Source organism: Neophocaena asiaeorientalis, unplaced genomic scaffold (assembly GCF_003031525.2).
Source record: "Neophocaena asiaeorientalis asiaeorientalis breed wild unplaced genomic scaffold, Neophocaena_asiaeorientalis_V1.1 scaffold78, whole genome shotgun sequence".
NCBI lineage: Eukaryota > Metazoa > Chordata > Mammalia > Artiodactyla > Phocoenidae > Neophocaena > Neophocaena asiaeorientalis.
Window position 1 is genome coordinate 11,001,231 of NW_020175018.1, and position 21,076 is coordinate 11,022,306.

General features: G+C 42.3%; 1 protein-coding gene across 5 annotated transcripts in view; it reads left to right on the forward strand.

Moving 5' to 3' along the window:
* Positions 1-19,219, forward strand: part of PBX3 (PBX homeobox 3) — a 221,688-nt gene extending 202,469 nt beyond the window's left edge. For 2 of the 5 annotated variants that reach the window (XM_024762594.1, XM_024762597.1), the window contains exons 6-9: positions 12,344-12,509; positions 13,989-14,101; positions 14,879-14,968; positions 17,684-19,219. In XM_024762594.1, coding sequence (XP_024618362.1) covers positions 12,344-12,509; positions 13,989-14,101; positions 14,879-14,968; positions 17,684-17,776 — 462 coding nt within the window. In that variant the 3' untranslated portion in view covers positions 17,777-19,219. Of the gene's footprint in view, positions 1-12,343; positions 12,510-13,988; positions 14,102-14,878; positions 14,969-15,976; positions 16,041-17,683 lie in introns of all 5 variants that reach the window. The other 3 variants (XM_024762595.1, XR_003005617.1, XM_024762598.1) reach the window with 3 other exon arrangements.
* The last annotated feature ends 1,857 nt before the right edge of the window (positions 19,220-21,076 follow it).

The window sequence follows — 21,076 nt, forward strand, 5'->3', positions numbered from 1 at the left end:
TTAATCTGCTGCTCCTGAGGCTGCTGGGAGAAATATCCCTTTCTCTTCTTTGTTCGCACAGCTTCTGGGGTTCAGCTTTGGATTTGGACCTGCCTCTGCTTGTAGGTCGCCTCAGGGCGTCTGTTCTCCACTCACACAGGACGGGGTTAAAGTAGCAGCTGATTAGGGGGCGCTGGCTCACTCAGGCCGGTGGGAGGGAGGGTACAGAATGCAGAGCGGGCCTGTGGTCGCAGAGGCCGGTGTGACGTCGTACCAGTCTGAGGCGCACCGTATGTTCTCCCAGGGAAGTTGTCCCTGGATCACGGGACCCTGGCAGTGGCGGGCTGCACAGGCTCCTGGGAGGGGAGGTGTGGATTGTGACCTGTGCTTGCATATAGGATTTTTGATGGCTGTGGCAGCAGTCTTAGGTTTTCACGCCCATCTCTAGGGTCTGCGCTGATAGCCGTGGCTCGCGCCCATCTCTGGAGCTCATTTAGGCAGTACTTTGAATCCCCTCTCCTCGTGCACCCCAAAACAATGGTCTCTTGCCTCTTAGGCAGTTCCAGACTTTTTCCTGGACTCCCTCCCGGCTAGCTGTGGTGCACTAGCCCCTTTCAGGCTGTGTTCTCGCAGCCAAACCCAGTCCTCTCCATGGGGTCTGAACTCCGAAGCTCGAGCCTCTGCTCCCAGCCCCCACCTCTCTTGGCCGGCGGGTGAGCAGACAAGCCTCTTGGGCTAGCGAGTGCTGGTCAGCACTGATCCTCTGTGCAGGAATCTCTCCACTTTGCCCTGTTCACCCCTATTGCTGTGCTCTCCTCTGTGGCTCCGGCACTGTACCCAACAACTGCAGAATACATATTCTTTTGAAGCACTTGCAGAACATTTTGAAAGTGAACTATATTTTGGGCCATAAAACACCTCTCAATAAATTTTAAATAATTTAAATTATAGAGTGTGTTTTCTGAGTACAGTGAAATTAAACAAACAAAAAATCAGTAACAGTGTACACTTGTCCAGCCTTTCTGTCCTTACGTAAACTTCACTGGATGTGCACCCTTGGGAAGGAGAGGAGTGGAATGAGATTTAGTTTATTAACACCATGAAGTTTAAAAATTGAATAGTATCTGGCTTCCATCCCTCATTTCAAATTGAATCACATAATGGGGATGAAAACATTGATTAGAGAGAAACTATTTATTAGAGGTAAAATTGTTTACAATGTAAATAAGCTACATGTTCCATTATACACAACTTGGCATTTCAACATTTCATAATCTGTTGCATTTAATTAGGCACAGTACATAAAGTATGCATCACAGGTAAACATGGGAAACACAGTGGCAAATTTTTCTGATTTGTGCTTTAAAAATGTTCAGTTTGCTAATCTCATTCATGATGTTTTAGTGTTAGCTGCAGCTTTTCCAAACAAGTGCTGATGCTCTCCCTAACGTATTTTATGCAAGGAAGCAAAACTAAGGATGAACTCTATAAAGTTCTGCACTTCTGCCTCTTAAAGATTAAGTCGTTAAGTAATAATTTTTCTCTTTTATTTAACATTGTTGTTAAAATGATAAATAAATGTAGTGATAGAATTTGAAATGTAAGATATAATTAATGCTAATTAATAAATTGGCTTTCAATGACTGTAGAGACATTGTAGATGGTTTAGCTTTTTAATTTGAACATGGCATTTTTCTTAAAGGCAAAGCAATCTGGGAAACTTCAGTGGCTTGAGATTTACAAAGTGTCTGATTTTAATTATTTCAAGAATCCTCAGACCTGCCAACCCCCTCCTCCAGATAGAATACAGGAACGGGATTGCTGATTCCTGCAGCTATGTGGGCCAGCATAGTGCCTGGCACTTAATACTCTTCAAGATGGTTAAATGACTTCCAAGTGCTTTCTTTTTAAAGAAGATTGGTTACTTTTTTCACTGAAAAGTACCTTTTTCTAATTAGAAAAAAACCCAGTACTTGCTTATCTGAAATCAATTTGGATAAAACTTGAAAACACACAGAAAAACACAAAATTGGAAGTTACTTATAAACCCACTCTAAAAGATAATCACGTATCGGTACGTGTGTCCTAGTACTTTTTTTGTATGCATACGTGTATGTGTATGTTTGCGTGTGCACACCTGTGTATCTCTATGTGTAAGTATTTTTAACCCCCCCAAATTCTCATGCTGTGTGCAGAGAAAAAAGAAGCCCTTTCCTCCTCTTTACAATATATTGTGAATATTTCCCACATATCGTTTTCTTCAGCATTTTTAATCAATGATTATATTCCATTATACAGATGTGCTATAAATTAACTTCTCTTTTTACTATTGTAAGTAGGACTGTGGTGAATCTCTTTGCACATATATCTCTAAATATTTCATCAAGATAAATTCTTAGTAATGCTGAGTCAAAGTGTACGTATATCCACATTTGCTGGCATACTTTAAGGAAAGGTTATGCTAAATAATAAGTAAACTGTATCTACCCATTTCTGTTTCTTACTTTAGTTTTTTTAACAGTGATATTATGTCTTTTTCCCTTTTTCTTTTCTTTTTGCGGTACGCGGGCCTCTCACTGCTGTGGCCTCTCCCGTTGCGGAGCACAGGCTCAGCGGCCATGGCCCACGGGCCCAGCCGCCCCGCAGCATGTGGGATCCTCCCGGACCGGGGCACGAACCCGCGTCCCCTGCATCAGCAGGCGGACCCTCAACCACCGCGCCACCAGGGAAGCCCAACAAATTTGTTCTTTGTTGAACTCCAAAAGGTCACTGTGACACATCATTGTGATTGCCTGAGTGAGCCTTGTTTTTATAGCTGAAGGTCTTTACTAGATACACCCCATCCAAGGGGCTCCCACATGTACTCATACAAATAAGTTAATGCAACTAGAATTAGCCTGCTCACTTAAGAGAGCAGTCTTGAACTCAGGTGCACATGCTTCACAAAGTAGCTGAAGATTTTCCAGAGGGTACAAGGGCATGCATGGTTTTAAGGTTATCACTGGTCAGCTTTCCGTGTGTGTGTGTGTGTGTGTGTGTGTGTGTGTGTGTGTGTGTGTGTGTACTTCTTCCTGAAATCCACTTGCCTCAGAAAGCTGCTGTGGTAGTAGCTCATGTGGCTGTCCTTTTCCCTCTTCGCCTTTTCCACTTGCCCTTTTCGCAGTTTAGGAAATGGATAGTCCCACCCATTGCCCCAGAGTCTGAGACCCTCTCTGGTTCCCAGCAAGGGATTGTGTGAAATATTGATGATAACCAAACCTCCTTCAATCAGCACTTTATAACCCAGCACCCCTCTGATTAAGAAATGCATGTGTTAATTCTGTATTGAAGAATGTGTTCACAGTATTCAGTAGTTTACAAATAATTTAGTGAATCAGAATTAAAGCAATGTTCCCCTCCAAAGTACTCTCAGTAACTTCATAAGGGGGAATTTCAATGCTGATAAATATAGAACTTTTAATAATAAAGTGTTTCAACTATTAAAAAAAAGAAATACATGTGTGATAAAACCTTACTTTTGATGGTCAAAATAACTATTATTTGTCAAAATAAGTATTGGCGTTGCTTTGATTAATTTTAGACTAACTGTGATGATAGCTTAATCCAGAAGGATATGTTAAACATGTAGAGCATTATAATTATAGTAAATAAAAAGAGTTTAAAAATTTCAATTTCCATATATTGCTTTTGTAGAGCATAAAAGTATATTGCATTAGGATAATATGGGAGGGAAATGAAATGGAAATGCGCTTCCAAAACAAAAGAGAATGCAGCATTTTTGACTATTAAAGAAAAACAAGTTTATATATTTTTAAAATGGATAGTGGGTATCAAATTGCTTTGCTATTTATATTTGGTTGGATACATTTTAAAGAATAGCATTACAGTTTTATTTTTAAATGTCAACATTTATGACATACTGAAATAACATTGTTTACAACTCTATAAACTTATAATGAAAAATTGTAGATGCCAACTTAAAAAATGTACAAAGGAGAAAAAAATGTGTGAGCAGATACCTGATTTTTTTCAACTTTTTTAGGCAGTATTCCAGCAAAAAGTGTGACACGGGACAGGCACCTAAATGGGAAGGCTGCCTCACCTGGCCTCAGGTGGTCTCATGGGAACATTCCCTACTGTACTTCCTAGAAATCTCAGGCTCCCCTCCCTTAGTGAGCCCTGGCGTGGTGGAGGTGGTGAGATCACCTGCAGAGCTCTTCTTCCGGCTTTCCCTTGCCTGGAGCACTCTCCCCTTCTCTGTACCTTAGCCAGAGCCTGCCGGTCCCTCAGGTGCTTTAGGTCCCTCAGGCCTGGTACCCATGCCTCCTCCCTCTCTCTCGGCTCCCTCGTTCTCCACAATGAAAATATGCCTCACTTGTTAGACCTCCACCAGACATCACCTCTTGCAGAAACACTCCTTGATTCCCCTTTCCTCTTTTCCTTTAGAATGGTTTCTCCTTCTTCTTTCACTATAAAAGAGGGGTTCAGAAGTTAAGGGAAAAGGGAGTTAAGTTAGAAAATAGAATGAGTCTCTGGAATCTTGGAGAGGTCCAGGTAGAGGGAGGCAGTGGCTTATGTGTTTGGCTTGTGTCAACAGAGCTTCTAGAGCGTTGTACCTCTGAAATACGGAGTCTCAATAAAAATACTGTTGAATTGAAGCTGAAGTCCAGTTCAGGTTTCACCTTACCTCTGAATTCTTTGATTTCCCAGATCTGCTGGGTCTTCTCTCCTTCCAAATTCCTTGTGTACTTATAGTCTATTCTGTACAGCTTGGTGTGTCATCATCACCATCCTGCAATTTTTGTTAATTATTTTGAGTGTCTAGCATTGTTTTTATAACCAAATTGTAAATTCTAGGCAGGTAGAGGTACCTGTTTATTTTTTCATCTCCCCATGGCACCTACTATAGCACTGGCCATAACAGATACTCAATAAATATATCCCAGTTCATTGTAAAAAAGGAAAAAAATTGATGGGGTGTCCTGGGGTTGTAGTATGGATATGTCACACTTCACTGTATGATTTTGGGCCACTTGTGTATAGTCTGGATCTCTTGATTCTTCATTGATAAAACATAGGTGGTAGTGATAGCTAATAATATCAGGTAATCACTATGGGCCAAAATCATTAATGTACCTGACATTTCTATGAGGTACAAATAACATTTCTATTACTACTCTTATTGTTCTCACTGTATATGAGAGTAATATAAAGTACTAAAATAATCTGCCCAGGGTCACTCATAGTAAATGGCAGTGTGGATTTGAAACCAGACCCTGAGACCCAAGCATTTACCCATCACGTGATACTGCCCATATCTGATGTATCTACCTCAGTTAAAGATTCTAAGTGAGTAGAAGGTTCTGGGTATCTTTTTGAAAGAGGTAAAAAAGTGACACAAAAGTTGAATTTAGTTACATATTTGGAAAACATTTTTACTTTTTTCCCCAGCTTTATTGAGATATAACTGAAACATAACATTGTTTAATGTATACAACGTGTTGATATGATACATTTAAAAATTGCCAAATAATTACTGCACAGTGTTAGTTACCACCTTCATCCCATCACATAGTTACCATTTCTTTTTCCTAGTGAGAACATTTAAGATGTACTCTTTTAGGAACATTCAAGTATGTGATACAGTATTATTAGCTATAATCAACCCCTGGTAACCTCCAGGGGTTTCTCTGAGTTTGTCTCTTTTAGATTCCACATTTAAAAACATTTTACTTTTTCCGAGTCCATAGGTTATCTTTTCCTTTTGTTTATTGTTTCCTTTGCTGTGCAAAAGCTTATAGGTTTGATTAGGTCCCATTTGTTTATTTATTTTTGCTTATTAGGTCCCATTTGTTTATTTTTGTTTTTCTTTCTATTGCCTTGGGAGAGTGACCTAAGAAAACACTGGTACGATTTACATCAAAGAAAGTTATGCCTATGTTCTCTTCTAGGAGTTTTATGGTATCATGTCTTAGATTTAAGTCTTTAAGCCATTTTGAGTTTATTTTTGTGTATGGTGTGAGGGTGTGTTCTAACTTCATTGATTTACATGTGGCTGTCCAACTTTCCCAACACCACTTGCTAAAGAGACTGTCTTTTCCCCATTGTATATTCTTGCCTCCTTTGTCAAAGATTAATTGTCCATAGATGTGTGGCTTTATTTCTGGGCTCTCTAGTCTATTCCACTGATCCATATGTCTGTTGTTGTGCCAGTACCACACTGTTTTGATTACTGTAGCTTTGTAGACAATAGTATTGTCTGAAGTCTGGGAGGGTTATGCCTCCTGCTTTGTTCTTTTTCCTACAGATTGCTTTGGAAATTCTGGGTCTTTTATGGCTCCATATAAATTTTAGGAATATTTGTTCTAGTTCTGTGAAAAATGTCATGGGTAATCTGATAGGGATCACATTAAATCTGTAGATTGCCTTGGGTAGTATGGCTGTTTTAACAATATTAATTCTTCCAATCCAAGAGCATGGGTTATCTTTCTATTTCTTTGAGTCATCTTCAGTTTCCTTTATTAATGTTTTGTGGTTCTTAGCATATAAATCTTTAACCTCCTTGGTCAGGTTTATACCTGTTTTTTGTTTGTTTGTTTTTTGGTTTTTGGTTTTTTGCGGTACGCGGGCCTCTCATGTTGTGGCCTCTCCCGTTGCGGAGCACAGGCTCTGGACGCGCAGGCTCAGCGGCCATGGCTCACGGGCCCAGCCGCTCCGCGGCATGTGGGATCTTCCCGGACCGGGGCACAAACCCGTGTCCCCTGCATCGGCAGGCAGACTCTCAACCACTGCGCCACCAGGGAAGCCCTGATGTGATTTTTAAAGGCATTGTTTGTTTACATTCCCTTTCTGATATTTCCTTGTTAGTGTGTGATGTGACCGACAAGGGCTTAATTTCCAAAATATACAACCAGCTCATACAACTCAATAACAAAAAAACAACCCAATTGAAAAATGGGCAGAAGACCTTAATAGACATTTCTCCAAAGAAGGCATATGGATGGTCAATAGGCACATGAAAAGATGCTCATCATCACTAATTATTAAAGAAATGCAAATCAAAACTATAATGAGGTACCACCTCACACTGGTCAGAGTGACCATCATTAAAAAGTCTACAAAGAACAAATGTTGGAGAGGGTGTAGAGAAAAGGGAACCCTCTTACACTGTTGGTGGGAATGTAAATTGGTGCAGCCACTATGGAAAACAGTATGGAGGTTCCTCAAAAAAATAAAAACAGTGTTACCATATGATCCAGCAGTCCCACTTCTGGGCATGTACCCAGACAAAACTATAATTCAAAAAGATATATGCACCCCTATGTTCATAGCAGCACTATTTACAATAGCCAAGACATGGAAACAACCTAAATGTCCATCAGCAGATGAATGGATAAAGATGTGGTGTGTATATATACAATGGAATATTACTCGGCCATAAGAAAGAATGAAATAATGCCATTTGCAGCAGTATGGATGGACCTAGAGATTACCATACTAAGCAAAGTCAGAAAGAGAAAGACAAATACCATATGATATCACTTATATGTGGAATCTAAAATATGACACAAATGAACATATCTCTGAAACAGAAACAGACTCATAGATGAAGAGAACAGACTTGTGGTTGCCAAGGGAGAGGAGGGGTTAGGGAGGGAAGGATTGGGAGTTTGGGATCAGCAGATGCAAACTAGTATATATAAACAACAAGGTCCTACTCTATAGCACAGGGAACTATATTGGAACCATAATAAACCATAATAGAAAAGAATATGAGAAAGAATATATATATGTATATATGTATGTATGACTGAATCACTTTGCTGTACAGCAGAAATTAACACAACATTGTAAATCAATTATACTTCAGTAAAATAGTTTTTTTAAAAAAAGAAAGAAAAACATTTTACTTTTTAAAGGCAGTTGGCAGTCTGCAGCTGAATTGAGTCAGGGGAAATGCATGGCTATAGTAATTGGGAGAGAACAGAAGCTTTTCCAGCCACTTCTTGGCCTTGCAGAAGGGCTCCAGAAAATCACCAGCCTGCAAAATGTTCAGTACTCATTTCCCTGATTGCCAAAGGCATACAGTCTGGGAGCTGATAGCAATGAACCTCAGTAGGAGGAGGAGAGTACTCGTGGTTTTTGTTGTTTTGGTTTTGGTTTTTTTGCGGTACGTGGGTCTCTCACTGCTGTGGCCTCTCACGTTGCGGAGCACAGGCTCCGGACGCGCAGGCTCAGCGGCCATGGCTCACGGGCCCAGCCGCCCCGCGGCACATGGGATCCTCCCGGACCGGGGCACAAACCCGTGTCCCCTGCATCGGCAGGCGGACTCTCAACCACTGCGCCACCAGGGAAGCCCAGTACTTGTGTTTTTATTATTGTTTTTAACTGATCTTAAAATTCTCACCTGGCCCTTTGCCTTCTGCACAGTCCAGAGTCATGAATCCTTGATATGTGGCTCGAAAGAGAAGCACAGGACAGTATATTCCCTTTTTGTCCACCAATTTTCTCTTTGTGTTTCTATTCTGGGACCAGTGTACAGACCATTCAAGTTCAGAGGGAGAGCAAGCTCTGCTCTCCTTTGAGCCAGTGTGTACAGCCTGGCTCCACTGTGAGCCCTGTGTAGGAGAGGGCCACGTGTGCTCTGTAGCTTTTGGTGCTTCCAGCTGGGTGACTTTTGCAATTGTATCCATCTGATTTTGAAATGTGAAAAAAACTCCTGAACTTAGGTGTCGATTTATACATTAATTACACCGATCTCAGTTGCAGCAGTGTGGTCTTAATAGCTGATTGCTGCAGTATCCACATCTGTGATATCAGAATGTGACGTGCATATTTTAATTTGAGAAATAGTTTAACATTTTTAGATATTCATTTAGATGTGGTTATGCAGGTTAAACATAACGTATGATCACTGCTTCTTTCATTGCTTCCAATTAAACCTTGCTTGTTAGTTTAACCTCTAGGTAATCCCATCAAACAATTGATGTCAAGGAAACACTGCCCACAGTAGCTTCGGATGAGTGGCCATTAATTTTAATTGCCTTGATATTAAAGATTAAGAAGTATCGGGACTAGCAGAATAGAAACGATCTGATGTCAAGCAAATCCACTTGCTAAAGCTTCCCCAGGCTGCTGGTGATATTAAAATTTTACTGTGAGAATTAAATAAACCTTTATTAGTGATGACTGTTGTTTGATTGGTCCAGGGTTATGCATCAACACAGAATTCTTACATATCTGGAGATGAGACCTTTGATGGTATAGAGATTCCTCAATTATGAAACCGTTAATAAAGCTGTAATCAGATTTTCCAGGCTAGGTTTCATTAATGTATTATAGCTTCTCTGATTGTCAAGGTAATATTAACTACAAAGTACAGAATCCAACAGAGAATTGTTTAGAAGAAGAGAATTCTAAGATGGGCCTTTCGTGCTAAATTCAGAGTTGGGGAATTTTCATTAATTATGCTTAAGAAATTCCAAATTCCCTCTCAACCAGGAATATCTCCCTTTGCACTATAGATACATTCAATATTTAACTGTTTCAGAGGCCTGACAGTCTTACTCAGACAAGCTAGAGTGATATATATTGAAGGAGGTTTTTGTGAGCTGGTCCGCTAGGTCTGCCTCCTGAGCTGAGGATATGCTTGTGACAAGTGAGTTGGGGGCTATGAGAACTTGCTTTAACAAGCATAACCAGAGCGAATGCCTTTGGGGTCATCTTACAGTCTAAATTCAGAACTTTTATTTTTAGAGTCATATAATTCTGGTCTGGGAATGGATCCTAAGAGTCACTGAGGCTGCCTTCTCCTGGTGCGGAAATCCCTCCCAGAGCATCTGCCTCCATGCTCTTGGAGGCCTGGGCCCCACATCAGCATCATCTCGGCTTCTCCCTCTCCCCTGGCCTCCACAGTGAGTCAGTGGCCAAATTCTGCCTATTCTAGTCCTCTTCCATGACCTCTGCCCTCTCCACGACTCCTGTTCTGCCGGGCTCAGGTCTTCCTCACCTTCTCACCTGTGTGCCCTCCTGACTCTTCCTCCCCCACCACGTCCCACACAGTTATCCCACGCACCTGCCCCACACACATGGGGCTGAAAGAAGGGAGGGCAGAGGAGGCCGATGGCAGAGTGGAGTTGGGTCCCTCAGGGCTGTTTGAGAGCCTAATATTGTGACAGTCTAAATACTGGAACTAAGGCCCATGAGTGGAAATGGAAGGGAACCGGATCTTAGTTCCGAATAGAGAGCTGTGTATCCGTCAGAACTATCTAACGGTGGAATCAGGGACTTTGTGACATGGCGAATACCACGTCTCTGGCGGTGGAGATGCCATGAACATGAAGAGAAAATGGAGACGGAGGCACAGGTTAAAGGACACATGAATTCTCTTTTAGACCTGTTGAGTTGCAGGTTGTGACAGAACATTTCTAAGGAAATGTCTTAAAAATTGAGAACTGAAATTATTCATAGAAGTTAGGGATAGAGATGGAAATCTGAGAGTCATTCACAGAGACAATGGTTGAAATCGTTAATAGGGATAAGATTGCTCAGCGCGCACACACACACACACACACACACACACACACACCCTGGTGTGTCAGGGAAGGAGAAGCAGGAGCATAATGTCACAGAAACCGTGCAAAGAAAGCACTTTAAGAAGGAGCCAGAGGTCGGGGGGAGGTAATTACAAGTATCAGATGCTGCTGAGAAGTCAAACAAGTTGCGGAGAGAGAAGACCATTGGATTTGGGACAGGTGTGATGCCTGTGACCACCTCAATCAATCACCTAGTCCTGGAGATTGTTAAGGTTGTCACATGAGAAAACGTATGCAAAGGGCTCTGTGTGATGCTCAGTGCAAAGGAGATGCTCATTAAATAGTTACTATTACCCCCACTATTTGAAATGAAGGAAGGAAGGGGCACGTCTAATCCTTCATTGGGTCGGGGAGTTGTGTGGGGGGATGATAGTGGAACAGAAACGGCTAGGAAGGCCTGATCTGCAGCATATTTGCTTCCTGATGAGTTTTGGCTTGTTGCTGTCTGAACCAGTGTTCATGGTGGCTGCACAGGTCTTTAGCTAGTGTGCTGCCCTGTGTGTGTGTCACACAGTGACCCCCCCCCCGCAGGATGGGACAGTGTGTGGGCTGCTGCAGGCCAACATTGTCTTCCTCATGTGGCTCCCTTGCCAGGGCTCTCTAGCTTTCCCTGAACGGATGAGTGCCATAGTTTGAAGAATGAGAGTTCTATTTCCAAAGCAATTAAAGACTTGGCAGAGATGGTCAACTAGCATGCCCATTGGTGTAAATTGGGTTGGAGGGCTTATACCACTCCTTATTTTCCCTCAGGGTCCCTAAATGGCTGTTCAGGATGAAACAGTGACCCACCCTGCCTGATACCACAGCAGCATGCCCCTTTGACACATTATTAAGAAATTATTAAAAAGTGTTTTTAAACTGTTACTTTAACAAAAGAGAGGTCAGAGCCTTTTATATAGCAAGTGGGTACCTATTCATAAATTGCTGTGTGGGTTTTAGCTTCTTTATATAGCTCAGCTCCCAGGTGCCTGAACACTCAATGTAACTACAGGCAGTGAGTCTTGGGCTGAAGTTTCGCTGTCAATGAAATGTGATGAAATCTGCCTGTTGCCAAGATCCTCCTTAGAAATCTCTTACGTTTGCTCTGGTTGGCACCATAAGTAGTTTGCAAAAGAAATAAGTATGTTCTACCTGATGAAATCAGCCACTGATTCTGCATTTGCATTTGACCTTATTGCAATTGCTTGAGTTTTCACGTTGTGACCTTCTCACATGTTAACTGGCACAACTTGAGCAGCCATCTTGGCAGACATACAGTATCTTCTAAGGCAGGAGACAAAGGGTTTTTTCATCCATTATTAATTGATGTTACTCTTTTTAGCACACCAAACATGATTTTACTGTACAGCTGCCAAAATTGTTCCAGACCCCAAAAGAATAAGTCATTCTTTCACAAGCATTTCTTATTATTTACCTAACTTAACAAATGTTTCCTTTAGTTTTTCAGCTCCTTTTCAGGGGACTAGTCATTTATATATTAATTGGTATACGCCAGTTGACTATTTTTTATGAACAGTGCTCCCAGCCATTTTAGTGTTACTGGGGCCAACTCCAAGAAGTGTTCTTATTCCAAGAGTGTTGAGAGGTTTGCCAAAAGAGCAAGTGAGCCTCTGCACCATTCTGCATCATCCCCAGGGTGTGATCACAGGCTAGGAATTGAGTGTCTTCCAAGGTCTCCCTTTGGTGTCCTACAGTTATTATTGGAAGTTTGATTTTTGTTCCTCTCTTTGAACCTCGCTTCCCCTTACTCATATCCCTGTGATTTGTAGGTATCCAACTGGTTTGGCAACAAACGAATCAGGTACAAGAAGAATATCGGCAAGTTTCAGGAAGAAGCCAATCTCTACGCTGCAAAGACAGCCGTGACAGCTGCACACGCAGTGGCCGCAGCCGTGCAGAACAACCAGACCAACTCGCCCACCACGCCAAATTCTGGTGCGTACGGGCGCTCTCTCCCTACTCAGCTCAGGCAGCCTTATGCCACAAAGCCCTGTCCCACAGACCAGGAAACAAGAGCCATACTGGGGACACGGTGGACTTATAAAGGAAGATTTATATTAAAATGCAGACTTGTTCTTGGGGTGGGTGAATGAGTGGATAGCCAGAGCCTGTAGACCCGCTATTCACAGTGAGTGCCACTCCGTACTGTTAGATTCTGGAACTTTCACACTTAGCAGTGTTTTTAATTCAGCAGTTAAGCAAAGTGCTATCACTAACGGTTATTTTAACTCTATTGTTCCATGTGTCATTTTAAAATCAATAGTGGTCTGTCAAAGAACGAGTGAAATAGAAGTGGGAGATTTACCTGTTGCTGTGAGTAATGAAGCTGGTATGTTGGGGTTAGGACAGTAGGGCTTTCTACCTGATGCAGCTGCAGAGTCGAGTCCGCTGTCCTTACATCTCCTTAGCACCTGTGCTGACTCGGTAGGCTCAGCACGTGGTTAGCTGATCGGGATGTGGTTAGCCGTGAGGGGTATGGTACTCAACACATGGATGCAGTACCTTGGCTGCTCATACAATACATTTTGGCCAGATTTTATGTGGCATTTTTTGATGGAGTTGGAAACATCTTAAAATTAGAGGGAACTTGAGTAGCAATGAAAGATGTGCGGCTAGTCCAAACAGATGGACTTGAGAAGCAAATCAAGGGACTTTTCTAAGGAGATAGTTTAAATATATCTTTAAAAATTCAGAAAGTGAGGGGTTTTTTGTTTGTTTTGGTTTGTTGTCTTCTTCCCCCCAGCCCCCAAGTTCTTTTTTTTTTTTTTTGCGGTACGCGGGCCTCCCACTGCTGTGGCCTCTCCCGTTGCGGAGTACAGGCTCCGGACGCGCAGGCTCAGCGGCCATGGCTCACGGGCCCAGCCGCTCCGCGGCATGTGGGATCTTCCCGGACCAGGGCACGAACCCATGTCCCCTGCATCGGCAGGCGGACTCTCAACCACTGTGCCACCAGGGGAGCCCCCCCTTCCAAGTTCTTTTTAATGGAGCATGGAAACTGATGAAAGTTAGGCAGAGCGTATGGCTTAGAAAGAGCTTGAGAAAAATGTTTCTTCTCTGGGTAATTGTCCACCATGACAGTTAATGATGGTGAAGAGCTCACTTAATGACCAAGTCCTGGAGATAAATGAAAACAAGGGGATGGTTCCAGGCCAGCTGCTGGGTGTTTTTCTGTTTGTTTTGATTCTCTCTTTCTTTCGTATGTGGGCTTCCCCATTGATAGGACTTTCCTAGATGCAAAATGAATCACAGGACCTAACTCCTTGGAGTTATTCTCCGTCCTCCTAGATCTAGAAATGCCTTATGTTGTACACAACCTTTCCCTTCTGTACCTTTTCTCCTTTCCCTGCCTCTAGGTCTTTGAGGATTATGTGTGTAGCTCTCTGTTATTCAGCTACTTAACTCTTTCCTTTCCAGGTTCTTCTGGTTCTTTTAACCTCCCAAATTCTGGGGACATGTTCATGAACATGCAGAGTCTGAATGGGGATTCTTACCAAGGGTCCCAAGTCGGAGCCAATGTGCAATCACAGGTAGGAGAAATGCCCCAGCTGGGGCCTTTCTAGCAGGGTAGGGTTTGGGCTCAAAACTCCTGACTCTCAACCCGTGGAAGTGGTCTGCACACCGTGCAGACCCTGTGCTGGGTGCTTCCGGACGTTACCATCTGCCCCAACATTTAATTTAATGAGAAGTCAAGTGAACAGTGGCTTTGGATGATTCAAACCTGATAAACTTTGTGAATGCATTCGGCTCTGGCTTGAGCTCATGGAGAGGGGTTGGGTGCATATTACTTTCATGACAAAACAGAACAGAAAAATTGTGTGTGCCAGTGTGTGTACGCTTTTAAAATATATTACTCTGTTTCATTTCTGTATTTATTTTTTTAAGTCAGAATACAAAAACCTGAGTTCTTAAAGTATATTCCAGGTTCACCTCTTTTTCTCATCCTCTTACTGGAAAGCAGCTACTTGTTTTTATGCACGTGGGAGTGTGTGCGTGTGTGAGAGGGTGAGCCAGTATACATATTTATAAGTAGTTTCACCCACAGCCATGCTCATTTGGCTGGTGTAGATGCAAAGTTTGCATGACCATGAAGATGTTGTTGTTTGGCTGGCATGAAAAACAAAGATGTGCGAGTTTAAATATGCAAAGAATTGTTGAAATTCTGCCAGTCACATTTGATTGATAAATTTGTCTTTCATTCAAGATGCTAAACCCTCATGGCACACATGATTCAAATTGTTTCCTTTTGTAAGTAATGATGTTTTAATAGATTTGGGATGATGAATTTTGTTTTGTCTCACTTCTAGGTGGATACCCTCCGTCATGTTATCAATCAGACGGGAGGCTACAGTGATGGCCTTGGAGGAAACTCACTGTACAGTCCACATAATTTAAATGTGAGTACTCTGGGGAACCAGATTTGAAGAGCTGTAGGAACAGCGTCAAGTAAACAGTGGCTAATAAATCAATTAATGGCCATTTTACTTGGCTTCTCATCTTTTTGGCAGGTGGGGAAGGCAGCATTTTTAGTGTACTTTTATTTTATGAACCTAAACACTGATGTTACCTTCATGCCATTAGAAGTCCTCACAGAGGCCCAGGGTGGCTAGCATTCTGTCATCAATAGAGACTTAAGCATCAGCCCATTAAGATGCCATCTCCCACTGGCCGTGCTGTGTTCCAGGGAGATGGTGAAAAACAGGTCATTTATCTTAGACTCGAGCAGCAGGAAAAATTCCCAAACACAGCTCAGGTGAAGGGGAGGAGGGCCCCAGACAGAGCAACAAACCAAGCTAAACAAAGACTCCTGTTCTTAAGAGTAACTTGCTGTATTGTCAATGTGGGATGCAAAACACGTCCAGCATTTTCCATGGCCTCTCAGTTAAGTACGGAGGAAATAATTTTAACTTTAGTAACCAATTGACCAGAGCTTCACTTTCCCCCCACCCCCCGACATGGATGGAAAATAGCATACTCACAGCACCTAAAGGGGAGCTGCGGGGACTGGGTCCCCAGGGTGGAGTGGTGGACAGAATCTGGTACTCCAGACTAGGGAGGAAACGAACTGCCCAACACATGGTAGTAGAGTCAGAAAGAAAACAGACAGAAGTCTCCCTTTTTGAGGCTTAGCTTTCTATGAGAGTAAATATTAATGATTTAGAAAGTGATTGAGGATGTTCAATTGTAAAAGGAAAACAGGACCATTAAATACTCAAATCTTCTACATTTGAAATGTCAAATCTTTCTTTTTGGGTTTATAAATAACTCGTAATAACCCACAACAAACCATATAAAAAGCCTTTTAGTTGCATTTCTCCTTTTTCATTTAAGTGTTTTGAAATGCTTCAGAGAATGTGCGATGTCCTTATCAACATGATAAAATATGAAACTGTGATTGCCTGCAGCATTTTACAGACATGAATTCCATCTTCGTTGATGAGGCTTGATAAGGCGCTGTTGTATAATACGGTGCGTAATCTCAAACCACCAGAGTAAGGATTAATTTATTTTGAAAAAAAGAATGCTTGCTGACAACCTCTCCTCCAGCTGCCACGCTGGGTAAAAATATTGTACATTTGTTGTTTATAAATTTGGATAAAAGAGGAATGATGTTTACTTCAGATGGAATATCTTTAGACTTGTGTCTGTGTAAGAGATTTTCTTTTTCTAAGTATATTTTCATACCTGAGTGGTGAGAACAGCTTACCTATTAGATAGAGGAGAGGATTTCTTCGAGTCCACACAAACACACATGCGCTTGTCACCATCCAACCTGCACAGCTGAGGCTTTGAAGATCAACCGCCATAGCTTTATTTTTTTTCCTAACCTGGATCTGATACACCTAAAGCCTGGAAAATCCTTCTCCCTCCGGCTCTGGTCATCTCTGTGTGGTTGTTTGGTCCCTCTGTCTCCCCCCTCCCCACCATTTCTCTGTGGACCTAGAGGGAGGAAAGGTGCTTTATATGCAGGACTGTGCAGTTAAGCCGAAGACAGGGTTCCCTAAGAACAGCACATTGGGAGAAGGAAAAATTCCCAGCCCAAGGCTGGGCGAGGAATCTCAGTAGCCTAGCAGCGCAGGCCTAAAAGAAGATATTTTGGATGGACTCGTAGAACAAGTTGCAGATGGATGTGAGGGAGTCGGGGGACCTTCTGCCCCTCACTGGCACTGGTGTGGGAGGTATAGGTCTGGGGGCAGCACAGCACGAGGCTGGTCTGTGCCGCAAGCACTGGGTGGCAGAGAGCTCACCCTCGCCTTCTCTCCAGAAAGGGCCGCCCCGTCACTTCCACTCAGTGTTCCCCAACTCACAAGCCCAGCACCTCCCTCTTCTTGACTGACATAAAAATATGTAGCGACAAGCTGTCTGCCACGGCAGAAATCTGATCAGACATTGATTTCAGCAATTGCCTCTATAGGCCAAGACATAAGGCAAATTTGTTTCTGAGCACTGTTACCGCAGATGCAGGTCTGAGGCAGGAAGGGCCAGTGGCATGTGAAGAGCGGTAGCAACATCCCGAATAGGAGCCCCAGTTACAGATAATTGGAATCCAGATTTGAATAGTGTGTGCTCCTCCACAGTTCATGCATTTTCATTCTGCAAGATCCTATTTGGAGGGAAATTCTGGCCTTCATTTTCCAAGGGTTATAGTAGCTGGCTGTCAGTCTTGTATAGAAAAGGGGCCTGGGGGTGGATGGGCTTCTTCTCTATGGAAACGAGGATTAAGCTGGGTTGAAGTTTATACTTTGTGGAGCCTAAGGTCTTGCCAGAGCATTGCGTTGAGCTTCTCCACTGCTCGCTTCTTATAAGATTTTTCTTCAAGTCACTTGATTTTTATCAGCAAATCAAAGGCCGAGCTTCGTGCCAGCTTGAGACCAGCTGAAGCCCTCCTTCAGCGTGCTGATTTATTGCCAAGTCTTTACTTGGTAGGATGGGTTTGTTTTACATGCATTTAATCCCACTTTAACACATGCTTCAAACTCCTGCCAAAGTGGGTTTAGAAAATACATTTTGCTAATGCATCTTTGCTCTCATGTTGTCATCGGGGTATTTTCAGTTGGGGAGGAGAATCAATATGTAGACGTGCACCCGTTGAACTGTGCTTCTCCTTTCAGGCTAATGGAGGCTGGCAGGACGCAACAACTCCATCTTCTGTGACTTCTCCTACAGAAGGCCCAGGAAGTGTACACTCTGATACCGCTAACTAATCTCTGGCAACACCTTTCCCTGAGCTGACATGCCTTGATAAGCGCATTCAGAGCAACAGGAGGAAAAGGAAAGCGTTTTTGTAGCCCACCATCTACAGCTTTACTGTAAAACCTTGTCTTATTAGAGAACTTGGTAAATCTGTTTTTTAAGGAATCATAATCATTTGTATTTATACTTAAAAACACACAATGTTAAAAAAGCACTTTATCCAATTAGGCCAAGATTTAACCTTGTTGACAGTCCTATAGCTATTTTATCATAATTTATTATCAATATTTTACATTAATGGTTTCTCACTTGCCAATTACTTGGCCTTAAGGGTAAAAAGTACAATATATGCTAAACCTCAATCGCTAAAGCAGATACAAAGACTCACCTCACCTAAATTGAACTTCTTGCATATTTCCATTGCAGACTTTGATTGTCCTTCTTTCATATCAGTAATGGAGTTGGAATAAAGGAGCTGTTTGGCTACCTGTTAATGATGGTTATGTTTAAGAATCTTCCTCGTCACACTTGGGTTTCGATCTCTTATGTTATAATTAGATCAGAGACCGGTAGCATCTTTTCTCTCTCTGAAAGCACCAGTGCCCAGAGTCTGCTCGGTAATTAAATTATGGATCCAGACTGTTTTGAGAGCTGAAGATACTTGCTGCTGATAGAGGTGACCACGAGATCCGTCTGGGGTTTTATGGTGTGCACTGGGTGCTGCACAGACTTGTCAAGGTTTGCTACGTCCTTGGGCATTCGCAAAGGCCCTGCTCTCTGGAGTGTTGTATATAGTGTAGCAAAAGAGTATTTATACATCTCACCAATCAAAACACAGCTTTATTACCTCATGCGAACTCATACAAACCAATAGAATTTCAACATGTTCTGTAGCTTAGAGTGCTTACTTACTACCTCTGAACAATACTCACGCTGTAGTTTGTCTCTTTCTTATCTTTTTGCATCTTGTAATTTACTCTTTGTTTCCCTTCATAAAATGTAATGTACATTGTAATCTTTTAAAAGAAAAATCAGGGTTGCATTTGCAACTTTTAAAAAAACCAAGAGTGGAAACATTGGGTCTTAAATTAACACAGGATCAGTAAAACTGTTGTAAATACTGAGAAACATTTTGAATGTTCTTCATCTTGTTACTAATCCATGCAAAAAAAAAAAAAAAAGCGATGACTAATTGTGATGCATTCAGATTTCAGTATTCAGTACTGTATATTTCACCCTGTGTAATGGGGCCCCCTCTCCTTTCTCTCTTTTTGTATTGTATGCGATTCTGAAACTGATTGAGTCATGAAAATAATTTGTGGCGGTGATTCTAATGTATTAAAAACGTTTCGTGTTCCTTTCTAACTGGATTACACCCTGGATTGAAAAAGTCTTCCTTGTGGTAGTTATATGTAGTTTCAAACATGAATAAACTTTTTGCTTTCATGATTAAATGTTGATGCAATTTCTTACCCCACCTGGTGAGCCAGTCAGTGCAGGCAGAAGAGAAGGCCTGCCCAGAAGTCAGTCTGAGCATGTAAACGTGTGGCCTGTCAGAGAGGGACTCAGAAACCCTCTCTGTGAGGCTGAGAGTGGCTGACTACACTTTCTGCAGGCTCCCAGCCAGTTCCTGGACCACCGTCACATGTCCTCACTTGATACTTACGCTCTAAGAATACCACAAGGAAAATATCATCCCCATTTTCACAGATTAGGAAACTGAAGTTCATAAAAATAGATGCCACAAGGTGAAAGACCTAGGACAACAAGGGCCACGCTTGGAACCCAGGTCTGTGTGTGTCCTTGGAGCTGACACTCTCCTGACTTAATGATGCATCCAGCATCTGTTGGATGGAAAGACCTGTTTGATAATTTTAAAATAATTATCAGTCTTGTCATATTCACTTCCTCGCTTTCATAACTTCTGTGAGATACGGGTTAAGAACAAGCAAAAGTTTGTCCCAAAAGAGTGAGCTTCCAAGGCCATAAAAAAAACCAAAAAGCCACAACTTCTCATACCATACCTTTGAAAACTAAACTTCTAAAATGTAAGACCAACTAGAAATCCTTTAACCAGATTAAACATTGTTTTTGTTTTATTCACATTGTCAGCAACTCCATGTATTTACATGTACATCTGTCGCAAATATCTAAATCTTTGTAATAAAAGAAGTCAATAGCAGGTAATTGGCCTCTTTACTATCTCTCCAGGAAATTGACTCACAGGAAATCAGATTAATGTTAATCAGTTGCGGCAAATTGTCTCTGATAAATCCAACTGTTTCACTATTTCAGTTTGTAAAACAAGGTCTAGGGCCACCATTCCCATTAATCCTGAGGCAGTTACACTTTACAAAATAGATTGCCCTCCAAAGCTGTCCTCCCTCACAAGGGCTCTCAGCCTGCCTGTAGGAATCTCTCCCATGGCTAAGTAGTTACTTGCATGATTCAATTAGCTATGGGTCAGCCTTTCTTATCTTTGTACATAAAACAATCGCTATGCTATGTGGTTTTGCAAAAATATCCTGTGGAAACCAGACACACATGCACACACAGATACATCTTTAAAGTCCAGAAACACACACTTCCTAAGAACCATCTCAGGTCTCCTCTCAGGCCAGCCTACTGAGAGAAGCACATACCGGTGTTTGCTGGAAATTCACACGATGCGTCTTTCCGTTGAGGGAAAGATGTGAATATAAGGCTTTATTCAGAGGAGGTCTCAAAAAAAACAGTAATTCCTTTCCTAGAAGCTAATTTGGGAGGCCCTTGTATATAATCCCCTTCTGCTCTTCAGTACCCCTCTAGCAGAGGCCAGTGGCACCCTCACTTCATAGATAAGGAAACTGAGGCATGGCTCGGACCCCAAGGCTCTTAGGTCTCCCTCTAATTGGGTGAAATGTGTTGATTTGACAGATTTTCACCAGGTACCCTTTCTGGGGCAAGCAATGGGTTAGGATCTAGACGCGAGCACAATGAAATCAGGCCCTAGACCTCGGGAGGCTAAGATCCTGGGCCTGGGCCTTATTCAGAAAGCAGTGTGAGGGTGCTGGAGAGGCCGATAGGTTTCTTTTTTCTTTGTTTTACATTTTTTTAAAATAAATTAATTTTTGTCTGCACTGGGTCTTTGTTACTGTGTGTGGGCTTTCTCTAGTTGCGGCGAGCGGGGGCTACTATTCGATGTGGTGCGGCCTTTTCATTGCGGTGGCTTCTCTTGTTGCAGAGCACAGGCTCTAGGCACGAGGGCTTCACTAGTTGTGGCACACGGGCTTCAGTAGTTGTGGCTCGCAGGCTCTAGAGCACAGGCTCAG